A 16,349-nucleotide genomic window follows, 5' to 3' on the forward strand; every position below is an offset into this window, starting at 1 on the left:
ATTTCCGCTTGGTAATCAGCTTTCTGGTTTGTCTTGTGCTTTCAGGGTAGATTGGTTTGAAAAATACACCCCTCTTCCCTGCTCCCACATGTAGATGGAGAAACCAAAACTGAACTAGATTTTATCCACAGTCCGATTGATTCATTTCCAAATTTTCAGACCAGATATTTCACACTCTTAAACATTCATGTCCTGGACAACCATACCATTGAATTTGGTTTCAAGTCTTTAGAATAACTCTTGTATCCCAGATATAACCCTAACCTTATTTTCTGTAGTTCAGCACTAACAGACAGGGACATCTGGAAATCACATGTAGGTTCAGAACTAGCAGTCACATCTACTGCAAGGTGCACCTCATAGGACACCCACTACCATTCGTCTCACTATACGCCCTGGGCTTGTAGAAAATGAACCAAACTCAAATCTTGCCAATGTGGTTTAATCAGGAATACCCCCAATTGAGCATGTGGGGCAGTCTGCAAGCTAGCAGCACAACCAAGAGCCCACGTGTGAAGGAGTGGGACTGCCTGCCACAAGCCCACGTTTAATCAGTCATTAGGAGCAGGAGATCAGGCTGCTCGAGGCTGCTGCTTCTCTGGCAGGTGGACATGTTGACTCACTTTTTGTTGTGGGACAAGAATGCATTGCGTTTCAAGTGTGCCCACTTCCACGCATTTGCACCGCTCTGACTTGACATTCATTGCATTTGTTTTGTTCATTCTTTCTGTAAAGGGAGGCAGTTCAGTTTGTTTTACTGTGTCTTTTTACAAAATGATTCCACAGTGTGCATGCCTCGTTTACATTCCCCAGTGCCAGTTATTGCTGCAGGGGTAGGACAGCTTTTTGCCTTTAGGCTTGACACCTGTTTACTGTCACTACACTACATCACTATTACTAGTAAACTAAGATGTATTAGTCAACATTAAAAAGATGGGGTGTAAATACAAAAAATATTGCACCAGTGTTAAAGCTGAAAGAAAAAGGATTTAATGAATCAGAAAAGTGTGAATAGGGCCCATTATGACATATATTTTATAACATCCTTTTGCAAAAGGGCCACCTCCATATAAGGTAAATATTAATAATAATAATAATAATATATAATAATAATAATATATATATATATATATATATATATATATATATATATATATATATATATATATATAGAGAGAGAGAGAGAGAGAGAGAGAGAGAGAGAGAGAGAGAGAGAGAGAGAGAGAGAGAGAGAGGCAACATGTACATCTCATCTCAGCGACTGAAATATTTCAACCTAAATAAAATAAATACATTTGTCCCTGTAAAGGTGTAATAAATAGCAGCTTTAACTATCCATCCAATGTAGTTGATTACTATACTATCTTGGGTTTACTCAAGAAATGTGAACTTTGGTCTGCCCTGCCCCGCCTCTCCCTCAGTACACACCCACTTGTTGTCTGTGTGCACAGGCATGTCTAGTGACACACTAAACATACATACATAAGGTAGCTAGCTCAGCAGCAGCTTAGGCTCAGTATCTCTCTCACACCGCTTGTGAAAGCAACTCTGGGATTATAAAGGAAACTCAAAATGGGGAGCAGCATGTCTTGCATTTCCCATCCAAACTGCAGGTTAAAATATTCAAACAAGGGCTTCATGCGAAAGAAAAGGTATGTACAATTATTAACAGTTATGTTTCTTAATGAATGAACGGATTCATTTATGGAAATATGTTTTACTTACAATAAACTGATAATGGCTTCTTTGGGCTTTCTCTTGATTCAATATTTAAATGGCAACAAAAGTTATTAACTTTGAGGAGCAATGTAGGTTTGAAAATGGAAGTGTTTTTTTTTTTCTTCCAGATTTAGTTAAATAGGACTTGCATTTGGAATTTACAATAGATACTATTAGCAACTAGACTGTCTCAGCATTTGACTGTGTGTTGTATTTTTTTTTTGCGGTACAACCGTGACAGCTTATAACTGTAACTAACACTAGACAGGGAAAACAAGTCATATAAGAAAGTGATTGTTTTCATTCATGAGAGAAAAACAAACAGCTCTGTGCTTCTTTGCCAGAACAAAAGACAGTCCCAGCCGCGAACAGTAAAGAGCATCTAGGTTAAACATAAGAACATTGATTAATTTATTCCTAATATGGTGCGTTAATAATGGGTAATTACTGCTTCTTTTTCTAAACATTGCTAATAAATCAGTGGTAGTTATTTAAACACACGCACACGCATACACACACACACAAACACAAACACACACACACACACATATATATATATAAAATATATTTATTAATACCCTTTTACGTATTTTAATTGTTAATTTTAAATCAAACCCAACTAAACTGTCAACTTAAAAATAAGAGATAGCAGTCCAATCTGAATTAAAATGCTACTGGTTTTGAATAACAGGTGTGATGTAATTCAGATAATGTCATTTAAATTCAATGCTTTTTTGTAGTCAATGGACCCAATTAACTTTAACTCGCGCGTTAAAGTTGTGTACACACGGTCCACCCTTTCAGTAGCACTGCATCATTTTTTTCTAATGTTCATTATTATTGAGGTAACATATCAGCTGTATTTAACACATGCAGCTGACATATGTTACTCCATGAAAATGACAATGTTCTTGTTTTAATCGTGTTTAGGCAGGTCTGATTACTGTAGGCAGACAATGGACAGCAAAGTGATTGATTCAAATGGCTTGGATTTGATTAAGGATGAAGGCCGTCAGTTGGCTTTGAAATGCAAAAGAAGTTAACAAGAATTTCCTGAAAACTAACAAAAGTAGAGGCAATAAAAAAAAAACAATAATAATCTGGTTCAATGCAACAGAATAAACAAAATCATCTGACTTAAAAGGATATGTCAGGGCAAATTACCTGTTGACTAGATATTGGAATGCAAACGTTTAATTTACACAAGAAATTTGGCAACATGGCAACGACAAAATACCACACTACAATACTACAAGTGCCAATTTACCATGCGGACTTTTAAATAACACATTTCAGTTCGCGGTACAACAAAAGAGGTGCTAACTGATGTCTGTTTACCTGCAATGGTACTAACAAACATTTTCTCCAAACGTGTTTACCTAAAATATCTGTTTGTTTTTACTATTAGGGAAAAATTGACTATTTGCTTAAGGTATTAGTTATGGATGAGCCACCTGTGTTTGCAGAAAACAAAGGAAAGTGGACAGTTTTTGTTCAATATTTATTCTTCCTCTTAACAGTAATGGACTGTTTCGTAAGAAATATCCCCAGGAAGGACAAGTGAAATCAAACAGTATTGTCAACATACTGTGCTATATTTCGCCTAAAAAGGTAAGGCGCACTGTGTATCGTAAAAAACGGTGTATAAATCGCACCAGTGTATAAGTACCACCCCCCCTCTCCACTCCCCCATTTTTAGGACCCCCTAAAAACACCTAGAAAATAGACTTATACAAAGGTTTTTACAGTATTTATTAATAAGTGTTACAGCGTAATTGTTTTAGTTACGATACATTTGGTTCCCAAGGAATGCTTAACAAGCCGTAATGCATTTTTTTCTCTTTACAATTATGACATTAAATGTATTGTATTACTTTTTCTTTGAAAACAAGTAAAACAATTCCTTACATTTCTGATAACAATTTTCTCAAGACGCTGTGGGAGTCTAGGTACCTCGTATCTAATTGAAATGTCTGCACCTTTTCCAGGACATGTCTACTAAAGACCTGCAAAAAATAGAAAGCATTAACTGGGACCAGAAGCTTGCATATGATCCGAACAACGGGTGGAAGAAGAGCAGCACAAGCGTGAAGAACTTTGGGAAAATGATCTTCAGCTCCCCAGTCAAGTTCCGATTCCTGCACTGTCAGGTAGTTATTGACACGTACATGTGCTTGTCGTTGTAAACTTGCTCAACTGAAATAAAATAATACCGTACTTGTATTTCAATATATAAAAATGACAAGAACAATAATACAACACAGCAGGATGTTATTGCCACTATGAAACTGCAACCACCAAACAAAGGTTCTTGCAATGAAACATCACTTGGGCAGTGATTCACTCACAGCTGGGTACTTTTGACTGTGCCAGAACATGCATGTGAACTTTCTTTGCCAGCAGATTGCACAATCCTGCACTGATCCATACTTAACACAAAGAAAAACCCCTTTATGATAAGAGCCAGTGCAACTCACAAATATTCATTAGGATCATAATGAGACTGGGACAAGCAATTTGTCATGCTGGGTGGGTGTCAATGTCTAACATATATATATATATATATATATATATATACATATATATATATATATATATATATATATATATATATATATATATATATATATATAATCAAACACATCGTGGGAAAGTGAAAGCTAGGTATTGCTTTCAGCCTGTTCACACAGACCCTGTTTTAATATTTCGAGGAGTGCATTCCATTCCAGTCTGAAGCACCTGAACTTGTTTATTTGTGTCTGAGAGTGTTTTAACCCAACTGCTCTCTTTTCTGTTCTTGCCCCAGGACATACATGACTGCTATTTGGACTTATTCCAGACACACCTTCATTTTCTATCAAACAGCTCCACTGGCTTAACCTATCAGGTAAGACGGTTGAGAGATGACTTCAGCAGTTTTAACATCTGTACCCCCTTGGTCATGTAATTAATCTTCATAATGCATCAAGTTATCCTTTAAACAGGTCGTTCAATCGTGGCCATTATCGTTACCTCTCCGGGGCCAGTTTATACTTGATAATATACAATATGGCTCATGTGACCCAGGGCATTCTTTATGCATGTTTGCTTCTGAGATGTCACCTTAGATTCAGATGTCATCAGATTCCGGAACCTGCACAAGGTTGGAATGCTCAGAAAATTCCAAATAATCTACTGTAAACTGGTACAAGAGATACTCTTGTGGCGCACTGGAGACTGAACTCAACAAGTGCCACCCATGCATGGCGGCTGTGGGCAGTACTGGGTTGTTTGGAGATCTTTTGAACAAGACTTTAAACAATAAAACCCATGTTACAGAAGAGATTCCCTGGCTAAATGCCAACACAGTTCAACAATTCTAGCGTGGTTGAATTTTTCCTGGCCCTCTTCTGACATGCCTGGGAATCTTTAAATACATATCAAATAGATAAATGCACCAAAGACTAGTACGAATCCTCCTGAACTGCAGTGACACTTGTACAGTCATGCAGATTTGCTTGTTTCCAGTCATTTCTGTCTGGACCAGATTCACACTCCAGCCTACAGCTGAAAAGATTGTTACACACAATGAGTCACTGCCCCACCTAGCTGGGCTCCTCATAAACTGGATTACACTTGTTTTTTTTTCACTCACTAAACCTAGTTGTAAACCTGTGTTTTTTTTCCTCATAATTATGTTTTGTTTTGCGTTTTGCGCAGAGAACATTACCCCTGAAGGAGATCAACGTGTGCAGAAGTGAGAGAGATGATGAACATGCCTTTCAAATAGCAGGTTAGTAACTCTCCAGAATGGCTTGAAGGTGGTTAGAAAAAAGGGAACAATAGGGTTAAAGATCTCACACAGTGATGCTGCGTCCTATGCACAATGCCTTATCTCTTGAGGCTTTGAGAATGTTTAAAATTCAGGACTGGTCTACAGAAGCATTTTGTCAATATCAAGCATTATTTAATAAAACAACCCAGTTATACACTGGAACACAGCCCCAATACACAGAACATCCAGCATGCATCAGAATGATTTGCATGTTTTTGTGGTCAGGTGACACGGTTTCCTGGCAACAGCAGAAAGTAGTTATTTAGCAGTGCTGGAAAACTCTAAAACAGGAGTACTGTATGTTAAAACGGCGTTGCACTTACCCACTCCCTGTGGTGCACCCCATGACAAATTCCTAATTTAACGCATCCTGAACCATTTGAGCGGTAATAGCTTCAGGGATTTGTGTTGCTTTCCGGTTAAGTCTGTGCTAAATCACCTGCATTATCAGGAAGCCTTGTGGGACACTTGGCTTGGGAGTACCTACATGCAATCATCGCAGGCTAATAAAGCCTATTCCTGCACGCTCAGCAGTATGTATTTCTTTGTTTTAAAGGGACTGTACCATAATCATTTTTAAATACCAGATTAACGTTACTGTTGACATTGAAAGGCCCACACTGTGTGCAGAATCTTTTTCAGTAGAATTGTTTTTTTTACAACATTAATGACTGCCATCTCTAATCAGAAGCATTAAACAGTGGGACTGATGACTTATTTATTGAGCTTTGTCATAAAAATACAAACAACAGATCATTTACTGCTGCGCTAGTTAAGTGGCGGCAACAGATGCCGTCAGAGTTCATTTACATGGTGCTGACTGGTTATGACAGATGTTTATGTTATTATTGCCTCTTCACTGAAGCTCAATGTGAGAAAGTATTGCATGGCCTTGTTTTCAGACACAGGCCCCCTTGTTACCCGGCAGGTGTTTTGCCAGCTGAACTGTCAGGTCAAAAGGCTATCGTCCACCAAGTCATCATTAACTCCAGCCTATGGCAAATTCCTTAGCAATAGGTTTAACTCCAGCTTGTTATTGCTGACGTTCATGCTTATAACCCTATTCATTCGTTATCTCTGAGCCCTTGAGGTGAATCATGGTGACATAAAAAATCTTTACTTCCTCTGAGACAAGAGCCTCTGTTTATGTTCTGCAAATAAATGCCGCGGCGTTACAGCTCAATGGAATGCTGCTTTATACCTTTGGAATGAGCAAACAAGGGCAGGCACTTAACTAAGAAGCCCGACTGGAACCTAAAAAAGAAAGAAAGGAAAAAAAAAAAACTCTGTCTCAGCCAGAAAAAAAAGTTATTTGTGGGTCAAATAAAGTTGGTATTCATTCAAGATTTTTTTTGGACAAACGAGAATAAATTTTGTGTAGAAGAGGATTTGTACTTTGGCTTCGAAATTATTTTTCTATTTTAACCTGGGCTATGTGATTTGTAGATTCACCGACATCTACGACCAAACATTCTGCACCACCCTATAGAATGAACTAATATTGCTTCATAAAGTCGAATGAAACCTGCTGAATAATGTTACGTTAACATGTTAAGTTACATACCGCTTTGTAGTTTTCCATATACTTAATGAAAAACTGCCAAATTTTAAAATGTGACATTTTGAAACCTAACATGAAATAGTGTACTACTATTGACTTTTGCGATATAATTTTGTAGTTTCTTCGATTACATGATGTTAAATAAAAGATCTGAATCATGTTCATAGTTTTTGTATTTTAAATGATGCCTCAATTCTAAAATTGTAGGTGATGCCAAATGTTTGTCAGTAGCTGTAGCTAACCCTGTGTGCTTTGTTTCGTAGCTGTAGCTCTGCTAACCCTGTGTGCTCTGCTTTGGAGCTGTAGCTCTGCTAACCCTGTGTGCTCTGCTTTGGAGCTGTAGCTCTGCTAACCCTGTGTGCTCTGCTTTGGAGCTGTAGCTCTGCTAACCCTGTGTGCTCTGTTTCGTAGCTGTAGCTCTGCTAACCCTGTGTGCTCTGATGTGTTTTAGACTCGTGCTTAAACTCCACTGTAGTCTACTGCTCCAGCGAAGAAGAGCTCCAGACATGGCTCGCACAACTTAAGAAGCAGGTTGAGCTGAATGGAGGGAGTTTTACTTCAGCAGATACAAAAACCTACGCTAGGCTTAAGGTATATATATTTTTTAAGACATCTGATAATAACTTTGAGACTATGCATTCATTACATGCCAAATGAGGTGAAGCGTGGGAATAAAGAATGTGCTTTGTTAACATGGAATGATGCATGTGCAAATCCTTCTATGGGTTAATTTGTACCAGGGAGTGCCAGGTCCTGTGAACAGTGCAGTCAGACTAAAGAATCCTCACACATTAGCTAAACATGCAGTAACCTCCTAACCCTAAAGTGCGTGCTCCGGGCAGTGCAATATCCCTTTTCAAAGATGCATTCATTTCAAATGATGGGCATATCGTTTAGTTTTTTAGTAAAGAAATTCCTACTCCTCTAGCTATTGAGATTTCTCTGTACCTGAGCACAGCACTGACTTTAAAACACTCAATCATAACAGAAGTACTAAAAAATAAACTTAGTAACTTTGAGACAAATGTTTCATTTTAGTCAATGTGTAAAGGTTATTGTTCGTAATTTAAGAGTACTGAATGCAAGCCTTTTGTGCATTTTCCTTAGAATGTGAAAGAGCATGGTAAAGAGAAAGAGGAATTGAGGAAGTCTGTGGAAAATGAGATGATCTTCGAATGGGAAGGATCGCAGAGAGAATCTTTAGGCCAAATCACCTTTGTGACAAAGACCAAGATGCAGCATTTACCATGCCAGGTAAGCAGCGGTGTTCCAGCCTCTATAATAAGCATGCCAACGCGAAATATAACAAATATGTGAAAGTGAAAAAAAAAAACCTTTCGTAAGGGTAGAAAGGCATTTCGAATTCACGTGTGTTGAATACAATGCCACGTCTGTCATTACACTGCCACATAACAAACACAGGTTTACAGAAATGGAATTTCTCTGTATTGAACAAGTGAGATCTAAAATACCTACCCAGGCTTGATAAGAAGTATAGAGACTGGTTTAGCATCCCACCTTGTGTGCATACCCGCGACTGGTTTTTCAACTGCCCATCCATTTTATGGAGTCCTGTGGCAGTAAGAGTCAGCTTCTGCACCAGTAAAAGCAGCCAGCAGGTTTTATTGAGAGCGTCTGTCGAATAATGCTGCATTTTCAAATGTTGTCTCTTACAGGATCAGTACGATCGACTCCTGGTCCTGTACCCTGCAACTCTCATTATCCTATCTGACGAAGACGACGGACTTTTCTACAAGGTAATTTAAGGCTTTAAGTTTTCAGGACACCAGCTGGATAAATAGTTAAATGGGCGTCAGCATTTGGCTATATCGCAGTTTAGATTAGAAGATGACTGTAGAGTAATTATTACCCCAGTCCGTTCAATTAGTCACATAGTACTGAATAGCAATAAAGTACATGCAAGAAAAGGAAAAAAAAAACAAAAAAAAATAACATTCTATTGTTTTATTACAGGGTAAACTTCCTCTCAATGCGATAACAGTATCAACAGGCAGCAATGACGACAACCCTAACACATTCAGGATTGAAGGTAAGTGAGAACCTTGTGTGTGTGTGTGTTTGGGGGGGGGGGGGGGGGGCTGGTTTTGTATATATTGATAGCCAGTCACTGATGGGAAATCTCAGATTTTAAAACAATTCTCCCCGTCTCCCTTTAGGCAAACTAATTAACCCTATAATTGTAACGTGCTTGGATCAGTGCGATTACCAGGAATGGCTACGACATCTCCGCGCTTTACAGGTTGCAGTTGAAGGGCCTCCAGCAAATGTTTATGACGTCATCTACACACCCACTGAAAAAGAGGTGAGGACTAAAAGTACAGCTACAGGCAAGAGTTTTGCCTCACCCTATAGAGCTAACTAATTTTGCTTCATGAAGTCGAGTGAAACCTGCTGAAGAATGTTACGTTAGCATACTGGATAACTTATCGCTTTGTAGTTTTTCATATACTTAACAAAAAACCGGACAAATTCATAAATGTGACATTTCAAAATAGACGTTTCTTTGATTGCACAACATTAAATAAAAGATCTCAATTATGTTCATATAGCCTATTTTTTAATTATGTCTCAATTCTACAGTTCTAGGTGATGCAAAACTTTTGGCCACAGCTTTATAGTGCATTTGTTGCAGTTTTGAGATGTTTGGTTTTTTGGGTGAAAGGTGATTATCCAACAGCAGGACAGTACATACACACCCTACAGCTGAAGATTATTACAAGTCAAGCCTAGTGCAGGAAGCAACAAATCTGAACTTGCCTGTCATTCACTTGTAAATGCATTTCAACATAAACACCTTGTAATACTTCCTCTCCATGCTTCTCATTGTTCTAACTGATGGTCAAATTCCGCGTGCATTCTTGTGATACAAAAGGCTGACTAGAAACCGGCCTAAGAAAACCGCTAAAGCTATTTTAATGAGCTTCGTTTCACAGAAACCAGGGCGAGAGGTCAGGCAACAATGCCAGGTCCCAGGGGTAGAGGGTCATTTGACCAGAATCTAGTATTGTTATTATATTTTATTAAGTATGGACTACTTAGAAAACTACATATTAAAAACATGTCAATGTTTCCTCCGTTTTAGCCCCCTAGAGACAGCAGAGCCTCAATTCAGTCCGAGCGGGGGAGTAATACCCGAGTTCAGGCTCAGAAAAGCCATAGCCGGTCTAAGCAACCGCCACCCAGAGACTCTGGAGCAGGCAGGAGCGCGTTCGATTTCCCCATTGAAGACCACGAGGACCAGCTTATGTCACCCGAATATGCAAAACCTTTCTGCGTAAGTCTGTCCGCTCTCAAAAAGCTTATCAGCAGATAAGTCTATATGCTGATTATCTGACAATCAGCTGCTACAGGGTTCAAAGTACGCATTTAAATTGTGCCAGAACCCCCAACAAACAGGTCAATATAAACTCTTATGATTTGCATTTTTGAAGTTTCAAAAATAAAACAGACGACACCAGGTCAGTGACAGTTACACAATTACCTTTGTGTAGTTTTCTTTATCCCCCCAAAGTACAGAGAGCACTTTTTATTCAGTATGGTATCTATATTCTCACATTTTGACATTACAGCTGTGTTTATCCAGTTTGTTTTATGATTCATAGCACATTTCAAGTTGCCCCGCCTCCATCAACATGCAGCAAACATGCAGATTAAGTGGAAGAAGCAGCACCCGGTCATCAAATGTACAATCTATAATGGAGATCCACCCGCCCCCTACAAGGTTCTCTGTTCCAGACAGAGACTCCTATGCCTCCATTGAAGACCCCCTGTCTCCTGTCTATAACATGCCGTACAGCTCTCTGCCACTGGAGTGTCCTGCAGATGATGTGAGCAAGCTACCACTTATAAAGGTAGGAACGTCTCTCTGTATTTGTCTCTCTGTGTTTGTCTGCCAGCCTTCATATAACATTACAACCAGCTTTTTAACTAGTGTTATTATTATTATTATTATTATTATTATTATTATTATTATTATTGATCAGTCGTTTAGCAGATGCTTTTATCCAAAGCGACTTACAGAGACTAGGGGGTGAACTATACTGCTGCAGTGTCACTTACAATAGGACCTCAGTTTCACATCTCATCCGAAGGACGGAGCACAAGGAGGTTAAGTGACTTGCTCAGGGTCACGCACAGTGAGTCTGTGGCTGAGCTGTGATTGAACTGGGAACCTCCTAGTAACAAGCCCCTTTATTTAATCACTGGACCCCCATATAAAATACCAGTATTCTTCAAGCTATCTGTAACTATTTTTTAGAGTTATAACAGGGGAACCACTGAACAAACCCTGTAAAAAAACAAACCCATAAGCTAAGAAACAACAGTGCCGAGTCTTATGAACGTGAACTTCACATGGTTCTCATAATCCTGCTGGAGTTCACTGAACTGACTGCTGTGTTGTTTCAATTTTTCAGTCTAATAGCTGGAGCACACCTCAGTCATCCATCCAAAACCATCAGTGTTCTGTCCTACATAGATATTCTGATATGTGTGCTCCAAGAAAGCCACTGACCCCTCTATATGATGATCCGTATACACCAAACGACTGTCTTGACAAAGGCACCAGCCTGGAAGCTGAAGTAAGTTTGTCACAACTGGCGTTTAGTTTTTAATACTGAACATTAATTCTGTAACCTTCAAATGCCTGTGCTTAAATATGAATTATGTCTCCAAATATAGGGACTTTAAAGACGTGCCAAATAACAAAAACTGTGGCAAAGATATTGACAGTTGTATTAACACCAATGCAAGTTATAATTTTCATATGTTTTGCACGTTTTATTCTTCAAAGCCATAATTTAAATACATTCATAGTAAGAATGCAATTCCAGCAAAAACTGAACATTAATTATTGGAGATTTATATTTCATATAAATATTTCCTGTTATTTAAATATTAACTGTTATACATGTTTAAATTAGAATTCTTAACCAGAAGTTTTTTAACCATAAACAAGATTTAATCATAGAAAGCATTTAACCTAAGTTTAATAATATAATTGTATTTTACAGTGTTCAGACAACCACAAGCACCCTGCACTCGACAGACTGGACAGCGATTACGCATTACCTAGGTCCTTCAAACTGTCCACCCCTCCCTTAGGAAATAGGAAAAGGAACCCACCCTTAATAAAACAAGAAGCACGAACTGAACTGTTATCGAGACAGGACTGCACCAGAGACCATTCGACGGTGAAACTCCTGCCTGCACCTCCAGCACTGCATGGCTGTAACACAGAAGTATGTTTGCTTGCTGTTGTAAATTTCAATAATCGATGAAGATACAAAATAAATTAATTTTAAACAATTAAAAACACAATCTTATAACACTATGATAATTGCATACAATGAAAAAAGTATAATAGGTTCCAAATAGGACAGAGTATCTAATACTGTACTTTGTTTTTCGCCCTATTGGATTGTAGAAGATTGAATTTATTCATGATATTATTCTACTAGAATACTGAAAAAAAATGGAAACAGCAATAGACAAAAAAAAAAAAAAAAAGTGTGTGTACAGAACCCATTGACCACACTATAGATCTCTAGAAGGGATGTGTCTGAGGGTTTGTTGACACCTGAGTTCTACCACACTTGGATAACAATAAAAACAGCCTGGAGTTTTGTGACGTTTACAGCAATATCTGTAAGGACAAAGAATTACTGACCTGAAAGGCTACGGTGAATTATTCTAAATAAACTTTTCTTTTCTTTGCAGAAAAGCTACTTGTTGGAAAAAGCTCAGATTTCTACGACTCATTTAAAAGGTATGTGTTTAGTGTTTCCCTTAAAAGTGAACATCATGTGATTCGATTAGCGTGAGAACGGTCTATAGCCAATCATCCTGATTGAAGACAAGTAATAATGATGGACAACACAATGCAAATATAGCTCCAGAAAGGCACTAGATTATCTTAACAATGTACAATGTTTAACTAGTGTTACCATACGGCTCTGTGTTCACTGGGACCTTTCAGCCTTTTCAACACATTGCAATGCATTTTGGTACATTTTACCTGTCTCAGGTACCTTTTTTCTTTAAGAGAAGCAGGACTACGTTTACCAGAATGCACTGGGGTGTGAGTTAAAAAGCTCAAACTGCCCCAGTGATAACGGAGTCATATGTTAACGCTATCTGTAATGATAAAGCACTCTTAGCATGAGGCACTTAGCAATACTACAATAAAATAGAAAGGTCTGGCTGAGCATAAAGGGCAAGAGCATGTCTGAAATGAATAGAACTGTTTTAACCCTATAAAACCATCAGGGAATGGCCCATAACAATAACTTGCCTGTTCCTAGCTGCAACTAAGTTTCTCTCTAGTTTTATACCATCAAAATGGGTTTGTTCCTTTCAGAAAACGTTCCTATAGCCTTCCCCTCACTGTTAAATAGAGCCTGCATCTACCGCAGCAATATATCTTACAGCAAATGTATTTTTAAACTTTTTTTTTTAAAGATTTGTTAAGACATAAAGCAATACGAAATCTTCCAAAAATATGTTGGCTTTTTTTAGGTGACTCCTCTGGGCACAATGTGATTATATGTCTTATTGAAAGCTACAGAGAAAGCCAGGCGGGTACGTCAAAAGTGTGTGCCAACTACTGAAAAAATAAAAAAAAATCAATAACAATCAATAATAAATCACTGTGAAATGGCTCTTAATCATTACTACCTGACTGGTAGACTTTAACTATTTGGGCTTTATGATTTGGTTATTCACAAAATCTTACAATGTCGTCAGCATTACGAAAAACGTTCTTGTTTTGGAAGTTGTCTTTTGAATTGCAGCGCGGGGCTATCAAGGTGCATGCCCTTGTTCATGACAGGGCAGGGTGTGTGCAATGCAAGATTGTACTTGTTACAAAATTAATTTAATACACAAAAGCTTAAATAAAGCTAAACAAATACAGTCTCATAATAATAACAATTTAAAAAAAAATACAATACCATAATCTTTAACTTTACTGTACATGGGCTTCATAGCATGCTCTTTTTTATGACTGCTGTATTTAATCAGTTTGGATTACAGTATTTGAATAGGTTTTGCATTAACAGTATGCTGCTATGGTACATGATACTAGAAATATTATGGTCAGGACCTGAAGACTTTAATGAACAGATCTTTAAAAAAATGATGCATGTCAGTCAGTTGTATAACACTTAACTAATGTACTCGATTACATGACTGAATCTTAAATACACAATTATCAATCATTACAGGGAACACTAACCTGGATCCCAAGGAACATGATGATCTAGATTATGACAACATTTGGGACTCTGACTCTCACAGGAGAAAATGATTCATCCACCCCTCCTGGAAGCTCATCAATCTGTGCATGGAAGACGTCAGCACAAAGTCAACACAAAAGAGATGATCGCGATACCATGTATCAGACATATACAAAGAAACAAGTAAAAAACTTTAATAAGTAACCGCTTCACCCATTCCTGAAGATCGTGAAACAGGAGCCAAGAGCAATGTCATTATCAATCAGCAGAGTTTCCAGCAGCTGCTGTGCAGCCCACACCCTTTTCATGGTATGAATTAGTTAGCGCTGGATAGGGCTCGGGGGACTCAATGGAGGTGTCTGGAATAGACGTTTCCAGAGGTACAGGAGTAAAAGCGACAGACTCACAAGGCCCTTGTAAGTGCATGGTGTTCAGCAGGAGCCAGTTGATAACACATCGAGATGGGCCAGAGAAATGATTGCATTGGATAGCCAAGTTTATAAGGAGTATAAACACCTCTGAGCCGAATTCACCCAACTGGTGATAAAGTAGCAATGAGGTTTTCAGCTGTGTTGTTAAGAATGTGAAGTATTAATTCAAACTAGAATAATGAGGAACATGTTATTTATATATGTATATATAGGTATATATATGTGTGTGTATATATATATATCACATCATATAGACTATATATATATATATATTATATATATATATATATATATATATATATATATATATTCCTATATAATATATATATATATTAAAAAGGTACAAAAAAGACATAAAATCTTTAGTTTTGTATTTTAAGGGATATGTTCAACCCAAGGAATTTGTTTGACATCTCCCCAACATGTGGGTTACCTTTAAACAAAGTCTTATTTAAATTTAAATACACGGTACATATTTATTTTTAGAACGACTTCATTAAAAATTTTGCAAAGACAAAATTTTAAAAAGTGTTGTTCTGAAAGGATAACCACGTAAGATTTCTCTTTGCAATAAAAAAGAATTGTACTTTAACAGGAAAAGTATTGACTTTCATTTCGTTTTATTTGCATTCCGAAAACGATGCAATAAGTACAGAGACCGTTATGAGAGAGGTGCAGTCCTGTGTAATATATAAGCACAGTGAATAATTTGCATATTTATTTATTTATTTATTTGTATTTAATATTCAAATGTTGTATTGCTTGCACTTTATTTTTTACTTTGTAAATACCTTTGTTGTAATGTTTGAAAATGTGTTGTTGAAATAGCCATTGAAAATAAACCTGTGAAAAGACAAACGTAATGCTGCAGTAGTGTTTATAAAAATCTTAACAACAAGAATGTCATGCAACAGATATTTTTTTAAAACAATGGATTTAGAGTCGTGACATTTGATAGCATTTTTCACCAAAGCACTTTCTTTTAAAATGTATGGCTTTTCTTATTAAACACGACACAAGCTTGCTCTGGCTGAGAAGTGTTGCTTTGGCAGTAACAAGCCCAGACAATTCTCTCTGATGTTCAAAACCAGATCATGTGCTTTACAAAAGAAAACTGAGCATGAGACATATTCCCCGATTCAAATTCAAATCTACACTAACATCAACTAACGCAATCTGTCTTGCAGTGTTATGTTTAAAAAAAAAAAAAAAAAAACGATTTTTTCCACACACTCATAAATGTGTTTATCATATAAACCCATATTGAAAGCCAGCTCTACATAACAGCAAATCGAGTGTTTTAAGAATTAAAAATAACTGAAACAATGATAAAAAATATATTTAAAAAATAAACAGTTTAGTTATCCTTACACTACATGTGAAAGCAAGCTAAACTGGGGGTCTCGTGAAAATAAGTTGGCTGAGTTGATCACGAGTGTGTTTTATTTTTACTGTAAATTTACTTTTCGAAATAAACATGTTCTATTATCCTTTAGTAGTGATCCAGTTATTCCAAACTACATCATTTTAAAACAATGCCGATTTTCAATCCTTTAACCTTAGCACTG

General features: G+C 37.4%; 1 protein-coding gene across 1 annotated transcript; it reads left to right on the top strand.

Annotated features, from left to right (window-relative positions):
• The first annotated feature begins 1,489 nt into the window (after nucleotides 1-1,489).
• LOC121329325 (pleckstrin homology domain-containing family N member 1-like) lies at nucleotides 1,490-14,987 on the top strand. Its single transcript, XM_041274881.1, has 16 exons — nucleotides 1,490-1,652; nucleotides 3,240-3,330; nucleotides 3,708-3,869; nucleotides 4,526-4,606; nucleotides 5,419-5,491; nucleotides 7,546-7,685; nucleotides 8,202-8,348; nucleotides 8,771-8,851; nucleotides 9,069-9,144; nucleotides 9,272-9,417; nucleotides 10,198-10,389; nucleotides 10,718-10,966; nucleotides 11,531-11,695; nucleotides 12,128-12,355; nucleotides 12,834-12,882; nucleotides 14,339-14,987. Exons 1-16 carry the CDS (start codon nucleotides 1,573-1,575, stop codon nucleotides 14,419-14,421), a joined length of 2,043 nt encoding a protein of 680 aa, XP_041130815.1. The 5' UTR covers nucleotides 1,490-1,572; the 3' UTR covers nucleotides 14,422-14,987.
• The last annotated feature ends 1,362 nt before the right edge of the window (nucleotides 14,988-16,349 follow it).

This window comes from Polyodon spathula, chromosome 16 (genome assembly GCF_017654505.1).
Source record: "Polyodon spathula isolate WHYD16114869_AA chromosome 16, ASM1765450v1, whole genome shotgun sequence".
NCBI classification, from domain to species: domain Eukaryota; kingdom Metazoa; phylum Chordata; class Actinopteri; order Acipenseriformes; family Polyodontidae; genus Polyodon; species Polyodon spathula.